Source organism: Mus pahari, chromosome 9 (assembly GCF_900095145.1).
Source record: "Mus pahari chromosome 9, PAHARI_EIJ_v1.1, whole genome shotgun sequence".
Classification (NCBI taxonomy): Eukaryota; Metazoa; Chordata; class Mammalia; order Rodentia; family Muridae; genus Mus; species Mus pahari.
Genome location: NC_034598.1, coordinates 29,911,240 through 29,929,491, shown reverse-complemented (window position 1 = coordinate 29,929,491; position 18,252 = coordinate 29,911,240). Strand labels below are relative to the sequence as shown.

General features: G+C 37.7%; 1 protein-coding gene across 2 annotated transcripts in view; it reads right to left on the bottom strand.

Annotated features, from left to right (window-relative positions):
* Ctnna3 (catenin alpha 3) overlaps nucleotides 1-18,252 on the bottom strand; it is a 1,475,129-nt gene that overhangs the window by 376,951 nt on the left and 1,079,926 nt on the right. For both annotated transcript variants that reach the window (XM_021205680.2, XM_029542317.1), the window contains exon 12: nucleotides 5,571-5,771. In XM_021205680.2, coding sequence (XP_021061339.1) covers nucleotides 5,571-5,771 — 201 coding nt within the window. The remainder of the gene's footprint in view (nucleotides 1-5,570; nucleotides 5,772-18,252) is intronic.

Sequence of the window (18,252 nt, the reverse complement as noted above, 5' to 3'; positions counted from 1 at the left end):
AACCAAATCATAGTAGCCAACAAGACAATAATGTCCTGTGCCTGAATGCCCAGCATCTTAGAAATGTGAGCAGGATTGTGAGTTCAAGGCCAGTCTGGGTTAAACAAATCTTTTAAGTTAATTAACTATTTTTAAAATTGAGGTTTCACTTAAAAGGTTGGGTTTTGTTCATAATTATTAATTTTTAGCTCAATAAAAGATACACTGTGTCTGGGAGAGATAATTCAAAGAAACAAAGAGGGCCATCCCTTAAGGAAAGTCTTTTCTAGAAGGTGTGCAGAGCACATGGCTCTCTGGACTATGGTACTTCGAGACCTACCTCTTAAAGACCACATTACCTGGAACTGAAAGAAATTACTCTTGGTGGAAGAAAGAAAAGGATTCCTAAGAGTCAAGTCTATATGTAGTTTCTTGAAAGATCAGGATTACTTGGTATGTTAAACAAGTGGTAGAAATCTTCTAAATGTGTGGCACAGCATGGGCCAGACCTAGAGATGATAGTAGCCTTAGTGTGTCCACATGATTGGGAAGATGCCCACTGAGAGCACATAGGGTGTTTTTGATAACATACCATGGCAAACACGTTTAGTGAATTTGAGAAGAATGAATTAAATGAAGCAGATTGGCTGTATGGGGGAATGGAAGTGACAGTGAGCTGGAAGGACAAGGGTTCAGGCACAAAAAATGAGAAGACACTGATAAGCCCCAACTAGTTCTGCAGGGAAAATTCTATTGCCTCACTCTGTTGGGCAGAGAAAATTTCTTTCAGTCCTACATAGAAGGTAGAATAGTAATTTTCAAATGCTGCAGAGAGCCAGGACCTTTGGAACCAACCCTCTGGCATTTGTGTGTACTTGTTATGGGGCAGAGACGCAACATGCAGAGTGCAACCTGAGTCCAGCTTAGCAACAAAACCTGTTCTGTTAATTCAGTGGCCAGTTTAACCAATTCGCTACTTATTTGTCATGAAGAAAACCCAACAGAATTTTCCACAAGTGGCCTCAAATAGTGTCCCAGTTTCCTTGAGGGATGTATACAACAGTATAATCACCCAGGTTTCTAAGAAGGAAGGGCTCCCCAGTATGCATTTTTCTTCCTGTCTTCCTTTATTTTTATTTTTAGTGGGGTCTCATTATCACGGACTAGATGCCACTGTAGACATGACTAAATGGTAATTGCTTTCAAGCCTCCAGCTTGCAAGAGCTGAGATTACAGGTGGGCACCACCATGTCTTGTTCACATGGTGATGGGACTGAATACAGTGCTTGATAGCTCAGACTCTACCACAGGGCTATATCTACAGTTTGGGATTCATCAGTCACTGGATGAATATACTATTATTTCCACTAAATACTAGTTTTCAACAGCAGGGGCAATCAGGTTGTCTTGTCCAGGGTCACTTATGTGTCTGCTCTGTTTTCATCTCTCTTTCTCTCTGACAGTCAAACGAGGTAGAGATGTATGGTCTGCAACAATAGATGCTTTTTGACCTGCTGATTCCTGACTTTGATAGAGCCAAGAACCAAAGGAAAGTACTCTCTGTCAGTTCTCTCCCGTAGTAGGTCTCTTTGTCATCTAAAGAATGAAGTAGAGTTGGTGTTCACAGAGTAACCAATAGCCTCATGTTGCCGTTTTGCAGGTTAGTTATTTAAAAAAAGAAAATATCCAGGCCAGGTGTGGTGGCACTTACCTTTAATCCCAGCTCTTGGAAGACAGAGCCTGGAGAATCTTTGTGAGTTCAAAGCCAGCCTGGTTTACATAGCAGGCTCTAGTGCACCCAGGACTACATGGAAAGACCCTGTCTCAAACAACATGACAGTAACCCATTGCATCTCCATAAGGAATTCCTAAGCAAGTGGTGGAGGAGGTCAATGTTTGGGCAGTATTGTGGGAGTGTAAAAGATTTCATTTGATGATTAAAATGCTATTCCTCAGTTGAAAAAAAGCTAGCTCTCCAGATATTGATGTTTCACTTAAAAGCAGCCACTAGCATGTAGGGGATGATGTACATTTCTGAACTGAGGCAGGAAAACCTTGTGCTCTAATGTGAAGAAAACACTTAGAACAGTGGTTCTGGTTCCCAACCTGTGGGTCATGACCCCTGTGAAGGTCAAAGGACTCTTACAGGGGATGCCTAATACCAACAGAAAACACAGATATTTTCATTACAGCCTATAACCGGGGGAAAATAACAGTTATGAAGTAGCAACAAGAGTAATTTTGTGGTTGTGGGTCACTGTAACGTGAGGAACTGTGTCAAAGGGGCATTAGAAAAGATGTGACCACTGACTTAGAAGGTCATAGAATCCTGAAAACCTGCTAATGAGCCCCAGATTCTGATTAAAAAACAAAGGCACCATTTTCCAAAACTCTGTCGGTGACAGTGACTGAGTTTAGAAAGTTTAGGATTCCCCATTCACAAAGATACTCAAGTCACATTTTCAAAAGAGTAGTATTCTGAGGAGGGTTTCAGAAACAAAGAAAATTCACCAGAGATCCCTACTAAGTTATCTTGAGGAATCTAGGCTAGGCCTCTGGAAACAGCTAAAAGAAAATGAAACAAAGAGAAAACAGGCCACATTAGTATTCTTTTGCTAAAATGTGAGGTCCTAAGGCTTTGGAACACAAAACATGACATTTCCAATTATATAATTTGATAATTATTTAAATGATAAGTCCAAGATATGACCCTGGGGTGAACAAAGATGTTGTCGATGATGGAGGACAGAAAAGTTGGAAGTTTTTCTTTTTTTCATAGACAATCTATCCATGGGAGAGAGAAAGCACACTGTCTTCAGCTTTGGTTAAGATCAAACTGATCTAATTATGTTTTCCATTTAATTTATTGCACCGAATTCCCTTTTGTGAGGCCTGCTTTTGATAAATTTCAAGGAAAGCTGCTTGGGAAAAAAAGTTCAAATTAGACTTTTTTTTTTTTTTTTCTGAGAAGAAAACAGAGGCATACTTCAAGGATACACCCAAGGCTTGTCTGAAGAAAAGACCAAAATGATTAATTAGGAGTCCCAAAATATGCTTTTATTTAATAGCAAGATTCATTTTGTGCAGAAGAGCCTGCAAATATTCTATACATCTTATATTTGGGATGTCAGGCATAATTTGAATGGGCTATCATAATGAACGTTATCTTATAACTCAAGCGGAGGAAAAGGCTTGGGGTTTGTGTGCTCTTTAGACTGTGAAGGCATCATAGTGTTGCTTAGCTGGTCAGCACTGCCATTAATAACCCCAGATAGATTAACGATATTTCTGTCTCTGAACAATTCTGCCTCACTTTTTCTGATGTAGAGTGACTGCCAACATTTCCGAACACTGTTGGAATCCACTCCCACTTCTCCTTGAGTACCTGGCAGATGCAGTCTCTGCCTATGGAGTACAAAACTGCAGAGTTGGCACCTCATACGGATGTTATGGCAGAAAGCCTGCAGGGAAGACATCCCTAATGCATTCACTAACTGAGACACAAGCAAGATGCAGCAGTCCTGGTCGATGTTGGCTATTCCACCGCAAAGGAAATTTCCAATGGGATAAAACCAAAGGCTACATACATTTATGTTTAAAATGTCATTTTTCAGAAGGCAGAAAACAGAACCCATTAACTTATCAGATCCTAGTTCTCACCCACTCAAAGCTAAGAATGTCATCAGACAGTATATTGGGGCTATAGAAATGCTTTTCCTGTCTTTCTGTAACTGCTTTTTTCCCCTGATGTGCCCACCAATGTATTCAAAACTTGCCTTGATTATGAATTTCGTTGTACCTTAAAACATCATGAAACTGCAACCATTTTGGATAATGGGATTTGGGACAAGATAAATCTGTGTTCCTAAGGCTATTGTTACTCAAAATACTTCCAGAATAAACCCTTATTCCCTTAAAAAATGGATAACAAGTACTTGATTTGAACAAGTGAAGGACCACTACAATCTGGTGTAGTAGGAAAGAGACATTAAATGATTGTAACACAATCAAGTTCCAAAGCAAGCAGACATATTTTCACACAGCGAAAGGTATGACTCATGTTCTCAATTGCTTTTGCTTGTTTTGAGGCAGGGTCTCAAGCTGCAGCACAGGCTGGTCTTGAATTTATTATAATACTCTGTCTCAGGATCCATGCCCGTCTAGTCTGAGTGCTGAGTTTGCAATAATGTACCGCCATAACTATATCCTTGATTTGTTACATTAATAACTTTGAGGGGTGGGTGCGGAAATATCGGTTTAATGGCAAGAGCGATAGATGTGCCGTTACCACCTGTCCTCAGAACATTTTAATAATTTAGGGAGATGATAAGAAAGTTGATGAATTTCTCATAAATAATCTCAAGAAAGAGCTTCAAAGTGTAAAATGGTATTAAATGTTTCATTGTCACTGGTTTTTGGTTTGTCGGTTTGTTTGTTTTAAATATCACCCATCAGGACTGGAGAGATGGCTCAGCAGTTAGAGCACTAGCTATTCTTGCAGAGGACCTGGGTTCTATTCTTAGCAGCTACATAGTGGATCATACCATCTATAATACCAGTCCCGGGGATTGGATGCCATCTTCTGTTCTCAGAGGGCAGATATACATATGGTGCATGAGCAAAACATTCAAACACATAGACTAAAGTGATAAAAAGTATTGTACATTTCTCCCTTTCACAAACAATATGATTTTTTTCATAATTAACATGCCCTCCACATCCTGTAAGGGATGATGACTTAAATCTGGAATCTAAGTACTGCAGGAATCCCAGACACACCATTACACCTTTATCAAGAGGCAATCTATGAGAGGCTTTCCCAATTCAGAGGAGGTTCACATTGACAAAGGGGATTCACAGGAAGGAGTTTCTGCCGTCACAATTTATAAAACATTGTTGACTGTCATCTTTGCTCATGAATCTGTGTGAATCCTGACATTTTCATGGGTCCCTTGGAGAAATGTTAACAATAGTATTTGAAAAGAAAATATCATTACACTGAGAGATTCAAAGCATTCTCTGCCCAATTTTATGAAATAGTAACTTGAGTACTGCAACCAAAACAGTCCTGTATTATATATTTCTTAAACAATGGGAGAAAAATATGGGCAAGAATCAAAATGCTACTTTCCATAGAATTGCAAGTTAAAGGTAACCAGCACGTCTCTGCATACATAGGAAAAACCTGCTATGGTTAAATAAAAAGAAACCCAGGGGTACCAATAATATAGTCAAATAAAAGGCTGCAGAAGACTGCATACTTAACCCCATGCTGGCCTAATTATAGCTCCAAACATCTTCAACATTAATAAACACTCACAAGTGGCTAAGGCCTGGGAGTAATGCATGAATTTGAAAAGACCCTTTCTTTTCTCTCTCAATGAATATATTTATTTCACTGGGATAAGTTTCCCATTGCATAAACAGGATACCTAGCACCAATTAGATGGCACAGTGGTTTGCCACTGGCTAGTGCACAATCAAGTTTCATAGCCTGAGAGCCCTGGTTTTCCTAGGTGTGGATCTTTAGTTGCTATGCAGATTCCGACCTGAGGCACAGTGTAGCTGTAACTGTGGACAGAGAGACTCACCAGTGCTTGTAAGGAAGTTGACATTTCTCATCACACCTTCAGTGTAAGCGCCAGGCTCGTAACTATCCATTTCACCCGCAACGATGTGAGCTACTCTTGCGGCCCGTCCTCTGATGGCACCGGCAGCTCGGTCTAAATTATCAGCATCCTGGTCTCTCAAGGCTATAATGCATTTGTTGACATCTTCCAGGATGTGGCTTTCTGTAAAGAAGCAAACCAATTTACTTGTCTGCATGTGTTTTGATTACGTAAATGTAACATATTGAAATAATATTAACTTTTTACTTCAGACACACCATGTACAGGGGTTGCTAGGAATTATTTATAAAGTAAAGTTACCTGTATTTTTATTTTCTTTACTTAGTAATAGTAACATCCATAAAATATAACACTTATTATTGAACATTAAGGTTTCAGAGTATGGGGAAATGGCTCAGCTGGTAAAGTCCTGCTGTATAAGTGGGTAGATCTGAATTTGGATCACCAAGACCCACTTACTATCTGGATACTATAGCTATGTATGTAAGCATAAGAACTATGTTTGGAGATAGAGAAAGGGAGAACCAAGGGCATTTATAGAAAGTCAGTCTAGCAAAAACGACAGTGAGCTCCAAGCTCAGGGAAAGCCTCTCAAAAAAATAAGGTGGTCAATGATAAATGTAGGTACTCAGAACTACCTTCTGGCCTGTTCATGCTTGCAGGTGCACACACACACACACACACACACACACACAGAGAGAGAGAGAGAGAGAGAGAGAGAGAGAGAGAGAGAGAGAGAGAGAGAGAAATAGATTTTGCTTGGGGAAATACACCACCTCCAATTCTAGCAGTTGGGAGGCTCAGCCATAAAGTATAGGAGCTCAAGACCAGCTAGCATTATATGGAGAGTTAAAGGCTGCACATAGTAAAACTATTTCAAACCACCAAGGGGGGATAAAAGACAGAAAACTGTACTGATTATGTGCTATTTTAGGTCTTAGTTCCAAAAGAGAATGTTTTTTATCTGAGGGGCAAGTACAAATTGAAGGTATTTTTACATTAGAATAAAAATACATAATTATGGAATGTTTAGTTCTGAATAAAAGCCATACTGCTTAAGAGCACAGATTTCAAACCAACAGCTTGGATAAATATATGGAAGAATAAAAAATATGGAATTTCACTTAGCTAGCAGATAATAAAATATGAAAACTATAACATTTTAAAATATTATTTATATGTATGGGGGTGGCTGAGTATGTGTGCATACATTTAAGTGCCTGCAGAGGCCAGAAAGGGGCATTGATCCTCTGGAGTTGGAGACTTGTATAAGCTACTAGATGTTGATGCAAGGAACTCTGAAAGTAAGGCAAGCATTCTGAATCATTGTGCCATCTCTACTGTTCCCCAAACTAAAATCTTTATGTTGTAAAGCAACTCTTTCTCAAGTCTATGAACACACACACACACACACACACACACACCACACAAATATACACCACACACACACACACACACACACACACACACACACACACACACACATACACACAAAACTACATACACACCACTGATTAACTTGGTGTGAACCAATCCAAGAGACAGTTGCCTACTTTGAAATAGAGCTGCAGACCTCCTCCTCATTTATCCTTGGCAGGGTTAGAGTGTCAAGACTGTAGGGAATTCATTCTCATGATCCAATGACAACTTTCTCTATGGAATTATTAATATTCTTAAATAAAATGAGGTAATAATCTAATGTGTGTAATATCAACAAATATAAAAATCCAAGTTTTTTATTTCTTGTTGTGGATTTTGTTGTGGTGGTTGTTGCTGGATTTTTTTTTTGGAAATAAATTCTCAATCTAGAGCTCTGGGTGGCCCTAAATTTCCTTTTGTCTCAGCTTTCCAAGTGCTGGAATAACAGCCATTCATCACCATACACATGGTATTTTTTTCAAAATTAAAATAATTTCATAACAATTAGTGATTTAGCTTCAGGCTTTATCACATGAATCTCCACTCAAGATAATTAAAGTCTCTATTATTTATCAACATACACAAAGATAGTTACAACAAAAGATCTTAGTATACCATAATATCTTATTAACCTTTCTTCCTCTCTTTCTTGTTTCTTGTAGATGCTTCTGTGTATATATATTGACTGTGCCAATGTAAGTTAATCACATAACTTATATATATGCATATACATAACACATATATGTATATACATATATGTATATATTTTTATATATGTATATCTACACATATGAATATACATGTGTATACACTTCTATGTATATATACATGTATATACATATATGTTTATATATACATACAAACAATGAAAGATTATGGACAAGAATAGAAAGCTATTTCCGTTAGTGGTTTAAGTTAAATGTACTGAGCCTGTCTCTGGATGCATAGGACAAGCCTGCTATGGTTGAATAATAAGGTCATACAGAGTCAAAGAATCTAGAGTCATGAGGGCTCACAGAGAGTGAAGCACCAGCTAAAGAGCATGCAAGGGCTGTACCTAGCTCCCACCCCCCCAAACACACACACACACACACACACACACACACACACTTGTAGTAGATGTGGAGAGCTTGGTCTCCATGCAGGTCCCCTCACATTCGGAGCAGGGAACTGTCTCTGCCTCTGTTGACTGCCATTGGATCCTTTTTCCCTACCTTGACTGCCTGGTTCTGCCCCAGTAGAAGAGGACGTGCTTAGTCCTGGGTGGGGTAGTAACCAAAGGGAAGCTTCCCCCTCTCATTAGAGAAGAGGAATGGAATGGGGAGGGGGATTTGTAAGGGTCAGATTGGGCAGAGAGGACAAAGTGGGAGGTGCTGTGATTGAGATATAATGTGAATAAAAATAAATAAACTATGGAAAAATAAAAAGTCAAATATTTTTCAAAAAAAAAAAGAAAAAGAAAATATCGTAGAATATTGTCAGTGAGTCCTGTCATTCCATTGTAGCCTTTATGTGTTTTGCTAACACTTATTTTTATTGTCTTTCTTGACTCTTCCTATGGGCATCTTAAAACACTGACATAACTTTATTGACTGACCACTTCAGTGGTTAGCATGATCAATCACCTTGTACAATTTTTTAAATTATTATTATTTTATTTCTAAGACCATTATTCCGACATCACTGTTCCATTCCTTTCCCCCAAATCCCCCCAGTTAACCTTCCTTGCTCTTTTTAAAATTCATGACCTCTCTTTCCATTAATTGCTGCCATATACATATTTGTATGACTATAAATGTATATACATATATATAATAGCAAAAATACATATATAGGCAAAATACATATATACATTATATATATATATTTTTTCTAAATATTTTCTTTTCTGTCTGTATAACATTACTTGTATATGCACTTTAGAAATGAATATTTGGTATGGGTTAACCAATTGATGTGCTTCCTTGGGAAAGACTATTTCACCCATTCTCAGAATTATTTAGTTGCCTGTAGCTATTCAGTTAGCCTATATCTATGATTCGAAAACTTACCCCCAAAACATTAAAGACTGAAAGCATTAAACTATACATCCACCAAGGTTTTAAACTGATATGTAGCATTCACTTATGAATGTATCAGGAGACACACAGTAAGCCCAGAGATGGTTACCTTGCAACAGGAAATGTGTGCTAACATTACTATCCTATCTCTCACATAAGGAGATAAAAGTTTACGTGAAGGAGGCACAGTAGTAATTATGTTTTTGAAACTCGTCAGATGACACATTATAAAACAATCCTTCCCAGGTATATTCATAAGCCTTTGAAAAATACAAAACCTATGCATACAATGAAGGCTCCATCTCCATTTGCGATGTGTTCTCAAGCTTAGACTGCATTGATAGTTTTGCTCAGTTCTATAGAGTATATTAATACATACAAAGAACAATGCTCAGTCGCAGAAGATTCATTATCTAATACACTCGGTAATTTCTCTTTAATTAAGATGAAATCATGCCTGCCACAAATTATTTTCTCCTAGTGAGTTCGTCCTGGAGTAAATAGACAAATCTTACACAGGGACAATGAATTGGATGGTTACCTCTTCTATGGAGTCCTGGTGTGTGGCAGCCACTGCATGAGCTAAATCAGGGAATCAAATAAAACTTGTATGCATTGTCTCTTCTTGGTTTGGCCATACAGAGGGTTTCATGGCTATTCTTTTTAATTTAATAATTTAATAATTTTATAGGTGTAAATTTATATATAAAATAAAAGTCTCATAGCACCCTGTGTAGCATTAAAATATAATAATGAAAAACAAGAAGCATGTAACCAGAATTAATCCGAGCTGCCATCACAAATGTGTTGAATATGACTAAATGACCTTCAGGGATATGTGTAAATATAGCGTAAGACATAAATTTTTAACTTTTCCATTATTTCAACACTTTTCCATTACCTTGAAAGTGTCACAGACTATTAGCAATATTATTTGCATGAAATTCTAAATGCATAGTTTAAAAAGGGAAAGAAAATGCATGTACCTACCACACATAAATACAATATCTAAATATTAACCTGATTTAAAAAAATACTATTATTGTATTAACAGGAAAATTTATGAAATTAAAAAGCCCTTGTGAGTAAATACATAGCTAATAAAATCTATATCAAGTATACTGTATTAAACTCTCACTGATCTATTTCTGAATATCTTTGCGATACAATGGTGGTCTCATTAAAAACTGCAATACTGTTTAGAGTTCTGTCTCTTAGTGTTTTTTTTTTTTTTTACAATTACAAATGCATCTGGTTTCAGGTATTAGATAATTTAAAAACTGCTATTTAAAGGAGTCACAGCATATGGCAATAGAGGCAGAATATTTAGAATGTTGTGCTTTGAAGAGCTGACACACAAGGGAGCTTTGTCTGCATTCCCAGAATAGACACTTGTTATGTGAGGGTGGCACATACTGATGTGAGCAAAAATGTATTGTTTTCTTTTTTAAAGATTTATTTATTTTATGTATATGAATACCCCATCTTCAGACACACCAGAAGAGGGCATCAGATCCCGTTAGAGATGGTTGTGAGCCACCATGTGGTTGCTGGATGTCAGGGTTTCTATTCCTGCACAAACATCATGAACAAGAAGCAAGTTGGGGAGGCAGGGTTTATTCAGCTTACACTTACACATTGCTGTTCATCACCAAAGGAAGTCAGGACTGGAACTCAAGCAGGTCAGAAAGCAGGAACTGATGCAGAGGCCATGGAGGTATGTTCCTTACTGGCTTGCTTCCCCTGGCTTGCTCAGCTTGTTTTCTTATACAACCCAAGACTACTAGCCCAGGGATAGCATCACCCACAAGGGGCCCTTCCCCTTCCCCCCCTCCCCCTGCCCCTCGATCACTAATTTAGAAAATGCCTTACAGCTGGTTCTCATGGAGGCATTTCCTCACCTGAAGATCCTTTCTCCAGCTTGTGTTAAGTTAACACAAAACCAGCCAGTACACTGGGATTTGAACTCAGGACCTTTGGACGAGCAGCCAGTGCTCTTAACCTAGCTGAGCCATCTCTCCAGCCCCAACCAGTGCATTATTTTCAGAGGAGGAAACTACTGAATAACTGGCAATTCCCACCAATTGGTTACAGCCACGCTGGAATGCAGAGGGTGATTTCTGTTTTACTAGAAAGGAGCCAGACACAGGGCTAAAGGGGAATGATCTGTCATGGAGAAGTACTTCATCCCCTGCCAGTTTCTTAGGCTAACCCTCCCTACCTTCCATCTCTGAAGTGAGCGAACACAATGCGATTTCAAAAGGCATTTCCAGAAATGTCCATATTATTTTTTCTTACTTATTTAGTTTTCTCTAATAAAAGTCAGAACTTAAAGGTCAACGCCACTGCTTCAAGGAATATAGAGGAAAAAAATATACAACAAAAAATTAAGTTAATTTGTCATTACTTGGCCTCCAAAACGCAATCTTATAAATCAACAGCCCATACAATAGATTGAAACTGTAAGCATATTTTATTTGCAAATATCAGACTGTGCTGAGAGGTAAGTATTTTTTTTCTAATGACTCAGTCTGGCCTTTGATTGCACTAATGACAAGGCCTGCGAGGAAAGCAACTTGAGCTATAAACCATCCACCAAGGAAGAAAAACAGTATCAACAGCGCCCCCACCTGATACCTGGGTCTGTGACCAGAAAAAAAAAAATCTAAAGAGAAAAGGAACAAAATGGACGCTGATGCTTTTTTTTTTTTTTTTTGCCTTCGTTTTCAAAAGCAAAATAAAATGACGTTATGAAATTGGCAGAACTAAGGTGAGCTTGGTACATGTGAGTTTTGAAAGCAAGGCTGAGTTTAATTATGAGTAACTGATGCTCATCTTTATACTCCTCGATCTACATCTGTTCATTTAAAACTCATCAGAAAGAGAGGAAGATTCCAGAAACAATAACCCAAACACAGCAAGCTTTCCCTCCTTCTCTCTCACACAAAATAAGTCATGGGACGCAAAAACAAACGAATGCAGCTGTATGTAAGATAATTGTTGTTTGTTTCTATTTAGTGGTAGGCAAAGTTTCTGTTTCGCAAAAAATTGAATCGCAAGTGATTCATGGCTTTCAAAGACTTATGTAAGTACTACTTTAAGAACAATGTGTGTATACACACAGGTCTTCATGTCTCTGGTTTCCTTCCTGTTGCTGTGATAGAACAAGCAATAGAAGAAGCGATATGGGGGAGGAAGGTGTTTATTTTGCTTACACATCCAGGTCATGGTCGCTGAAGGAACTCGGGGCAGGGGCTAAACTGAGAGCATAAGCCGAAAATCGTGGAGGAGCACTGCTTGCTGTCTCTCTCCTAGACACATATACAGCGAGTTGTCTTCAGCCCAGAACCCCGTAACTAGGCAGTGGTGCCACCCACAGTGTTAAGGGACTTTCTATGTCAATCAATAATCCGGTCAGTCCCCCACAGACGTGCCCACAGGCCAGTATACTCTAAGCACTTACTCAGCCTCGGCTTTACTTTCACATGATCTAAGCTGTGCCAAGTTTACAATTAAAGCTAAATGTAAACTGGTATAAAAATGGTTCCTATTTTATTTTACATCCAATTCTTTCCGTTATTCCTTCCCTTGACTAACTCTTTATAGATACAGAGCTAAAATAAAAGGTTTCAGTTCTATTCCAATTATGAAAAGCTGACAGTATGATAACATGGATGAATGAATTATTATTTTACATGGTTACTTTTTAGAATGAGTTTATTTTATTGAGACATGGCCAGAGCAGCTTGGGCTAATCTCAGACTCAGTAGCCTCTGCCCTGGCTTCTCAAATTGCATGAGATCATATTCAGGAAAAATTTCTATTTGTGATTACTTCTTCCTGAAATAGTCAAACTGTTAAATGCTAGATGGGCAGTTTATGAAGCAGATTCTATTCCCATTTGGTGAAAGGCCTTATCCCTTAAGTAAATATTAACCACGTAGGTCACCTAAGAATTTATAGGGAAACTTTTAGGAAACTGGTCTGAGGCAACTTTTTGCTGCCCATTTATCCATTTATGAGTGTGTGTATGTGTGTGTCCTGTGTGTGTCTACATGTGTATGTACATGTGTACGTGTGTGTGTGTGTGTGTGTGTGTGTGTGTGTTCAGAGGAATTTTTGAGAGTTATTTCTCTCCTCTACTTTTTTGAGGCAAGGTCTATCTTATATTGTTCTGCTATGCTGTGTCATCCAAGTTGACTTCCCTGCAACTTCTGTCTGAATCTCCTCTGTCTCTCTCTTTTACATCTCATGCCAGGAGAACTTGCACTAGATATTCATGTCATTGTTACCACATGTAAAGATCCCCTGAAACAGTTAACATTGCTTGTTCTGTGTCCTATGGGTGCTGGGAATGAAATTCTGGTTCTCTGAAAGAGCAGCCAGTGCTCTTAAATTTTGAGCCATATCTATAGGCCCCAAATAATTCTTAAAACACAGTATTAATCAAACAAAAAATTCAATTAATGATGAGCAAAAGATCTAAGCATATATCTCATTGGAGATTATACCCAAGCCTCAAATAAGTAAATGCAAATTTCTCAAGATATTATCTCACCAAGTAATTCCAAAGGAGAATGTTACAATCCATCTATTAAAGAACTAAAACACTTAACACGGAGAACACAAAATGCTGATGAGGGAGTGCTGCAATAGAAACTTCACCTCGCTCTTGAAAGAAATGCAGTTTGAGACAACCATCATAACAGGAGTTTGACAATGATTCATAAGACTCAATATAGCCTTACAGTACTGCATAAAATTATACTTCTTGTGTTTTTGACAAGTATGCTGCAAACCTAAATTCCCATCTGCAAAGCTCTTCTATGGCAGTTGTATTATCATTGTCATGATGTTGAACAAATGAAGATGCCCTTCGGTATGTGAACCACTAAGCTGTGAAACTGTCAGACAATGAGAAAGCGCAGTGAAATGTGTGCACACACTCAGTATGGAAATGGAACGTAATGCATGATGTCATCTACATGGTATCCAACTTCAGGAAAGATGTGCAGACGTCAAAAAGACCAATCGCTAATAATCACTGCCCGAATACATAAGTCAATCACTGGAGATTCTAAAAGCAGTAAAAACCATCTGTTTGATATCCCTAATGGTGAACACATGTCAACGCACACTTGTCAAAAACCCATAGAATTTATAATATAGAGTAAACCCTGATATAAAAAATATAATTTCAGGATGTGACAAATACAGATTACATCGATATTGTTTCATCAATAAGAATGGGGCCAGCGAGACAGCTAGATGTATAAAGAGCTTTGCCATGCAAGCCTGGTGACCTGGATTCAATTCCCAGAGTCCACATGAAGGAAGAAGGAAAGTACCAACTGCACAGTCATAGGACTCTCCTCTGACCTCTACATGTTTGCCATAGCACCCATGTGCCTTACTCAGTATCAACCACACAATAATAATAAATGAGTACATTTTAAGGAGGAGATTCCATGTATATTCAGCGTCATGTCCATAGACCTATAATGCACTTTGCTTTTACAGACTGAGAGGAAATCAAAGGTATTTATGCCTTTAAAACTAATAGTGCATAGTGCCTGAAAGCATCTATTAGTAACAATATAGAAACTTGAACATCCTTAAACTTTCTCAAATCTATAAGAAAACGGTGCCATTCCCTCCATTCTTCGCAGCTTCAAATACATCTCTGTGGTATCCAGTGGGTTGTTTTTGAGGTGTAGGCTTTCCCAGGCTTACTGGGTAATATACCCATTATTTCTTTCACCACTTATGCAGCATAGGGTGACCCTGAACTCAGAATATTCCTGACAGGGTATCCTCAGTGATGAGATTATAGGCACGGAGTTCTACACCCTAAGCAATTTTTTCTATTTTTTCTTTTATATATTATAATAATTATGAGATACAGGTCTAATATGTTTAAGTTGATAGGTAGAAAGCAGGGTTTGAAGCAAATACCTTTACAAACCTAATAAGGATGTAGCACTGAGTTTTAACCTGAATGAAGCAGTGTGCATAGGAGGCCGTATCATAAATGTAAAAGTCTTGTGGAATGTAGCAACATGATAATTCTATACTCATCTTGGTCAGATATTCTGAATATATGGTGGGACAAGAAAATCACAGGTTCAAACTATTTTTGAAGTTTCATATAAAACTGCCAAATAGTTATTATGATACTATGATATGTAATTGTAAATAATGCAAACTTTCAATACTATACTAATTAGGCATAAGGTTATTGGTACTTGTTTAGGAGGTTGATTATAATTCTTCAAAACTCACAAGGACCAAATTCTCCTAACATCAACATGCTGGGCTTATATGGAACCATTACAGTGGAGAAAAACCTGAAGGCTGCAATCTAGAGACATCACCACATAAGAATTAGTTAACAAATGAGGCCAACACTCCTCTTTCGGAGCTTTTCTGGAGTAGGAGCAAAAGGCTGGCTTGATGTTACTCTTACCATGACAATAACACAGGGAGAAAGGGTCAAATAGACCTCAGGCTTTCTCACTTGGTACTGCTTTTATGTTAATTGACTCATTGCTGCCTCTCCTATAGACCCAGAACCTATTAACATCTAATAACAAAACATTGAATCCAAAAACAAATGAACAGTAGCTGTGAGGAGTTTACCAGATTGAACATAAGGACTGTCAGCAGGAATAGACAGTAGCGAGCAGTGTTCTGGTGTTCTAGTGTATTTCCAAACAAAAATAAATAAATAAATAAATAAATAAATAAATAAATAAATAAATAAATAAATAAAGCTAGACCAAAACTATTGGGGACGACTATATTCTTTTGGGTACTATTACTAGTTTCAAAGTACAGAATGATTTCAGGGTCTTATTAAGAGCTTTTGTGTACAGATATGTAAATTTGGGAATCATTTAAAATGGTACCCTAGAAGTATGTGGCACAGAACAAACCCTAAGATATGGTAAAGGCCTGAAAGTGTGCTAATAAAATTAATAAGAACCAATCTGACTAGTAACTGTTTTATTTTTATTTCCCTCCAGATTATTAAATATCCTGGTTAGTTCTATTGATTACCTTCTGAAAAAACATCTCTCCATATGAGAAACAGACTAGCCTTTATAAATGACCAGATTACTATGGGTTATAGATTTTAGAGAATCTCACTCCCTCAGTAGTAGAATTTATACGAAAATTGAGTGTATAGCATCCTTTTATTGAAATTTATGGATCTATATTTCTCTTGCATGTATTAAACCAATCCTCCCCACGGGATACTACTAGTACTGTATATTATTTGTAATCATTGCTAGGAAACTAAAACTATCTATCACATATGCACATATCATAATATATATATGTATGATATGTATGGAATATATATATATATTATATATATTCCATACATATCATACACACACACACACACACACATATAGCAAGACAAAGTTTCTTATCCCCAAATCACAAAATATACCATATCATCTGGGCTTTATTGTATTCCATAACATATATCTCTAACATGTACTAAAGTAGCAATTTCTAGCTAATAAAATTCAGGGCAAGAGCAATTGCTTAAGATGAACAAATGCAATGTTTCCAATAAATTCAACATGGCTCATCACAAGCCAAACCCAAAGAGTTCAAGCATATAGTTTGCCTTTCCATATATCTTTCCTCCCTTTATATAAAGCTCTGCATATAGCTTCCAACGGGTCCCCCAAATGGCTTCCCTTCACTACATAAATCAGTACCAGCAACTGTGATGTTCTCTGAAGAGTTCTCTATTGCTAATAATTTATATTTTATATAATGTTAATTGGTTTTCTATTTTAAAATTTACAAGATCTACAAATTGAATATGTAGATTTTAAAAGAATGTTCTCTTTTTATTTTATGTCAGGATGAATGTTTGCTTTCATGTATGCATGAATACCTGCTGTGAACTTGGTGCCTGTGGAGACCAAAGAGAATGTCGGATGCCCTGGAACTGGGGTTACAGATAGTTGTGAGTGCTTGAAACAAACTCACGTGATCTGTAAGAGCAGCAAGTACCCTTGGGCACAGCTTTTTTTTTTCTAATATAAGTGTCTTCTTATTCAATATGAATTTATAGATTTATGTCATAATAGAATAATAATGGCATGACAGTTTCATCAACAGACTTGAAACAAACTTCTATTAGTACTATAATCAATTGATCATATTTGAATATATAATAGTATTATAATTAATGTAATGTGTTGATCAAATATGTGAATATATACGTAGTATTATATCAATACTATGATGACTGTGGTTTCTTATGAGTAGTAACTATGTTAGATATGTTGTGGGTAGAATAAAAATGCTGGACATAAATATTTGATTTTGTTTGTTTGTTTGTTTGTTTTTGAGACAGGGTTTCTCTGTGTAGCCCTGGATGCCCTGGAACTCACTTTGTAGACCAGCTGGCCTCGAACTCAGAAATCCGCCTGCCTCTGCCTCCCAAGTGCTGCGATTAAAGATGTGTGCCACCATGCCCAACAATATTTGATTTTTACTCTTAGCTTTAGAGATCAAAGTCATTCATTTTGGGAAACTGGGGCGCATGAGAGAGATAGAGAGATAAAGAGAAAGACAGACAGACAGACAGACATAGACACAGAGACAAAGAGAGAGAGACAGAGAATTGGATTGATGGAGGGAGGAAGGGAGAGATGAAGAGACTAAAGGTTGGCTTTAACCATCAACCTCACTCAAGATACATTCATCAGAGAGGATAGCCTAAATTAAGGACTTGCCCAAAAACTGGTCTGCTGTGAATGGTCTTGATCATTAAGTGATACAGGAGTGCCCTGCCCACAATGGGCTGTACCATTTTTGGGCAGGTGATCCTGGCTGTAGAAGCACAAGCCTGCATGAGGTAGGATGCAGCGACTCCATGTCCTCCGCTGCACCCTCTTGTCTGTGAGTATATTCTCAGAGTCCAGGCAGTGCTGTGTGGTATAGTTAAGAAGGCTTGGCATAAAGTTACTGCCTTAGTTTCCTTAGGTGGACTGTGACTTGAAAGTGAAATCTAAATAAATCCTTATTCCCAATGCTGCTTTTGTTCCAGTTTTGCCACAGCAAGATAAATGAAACTAAACAAGTAGTAAAGGCATTCTCCTTTGTATAAATGTGTGTGTGTGTGTGTGTGTGTG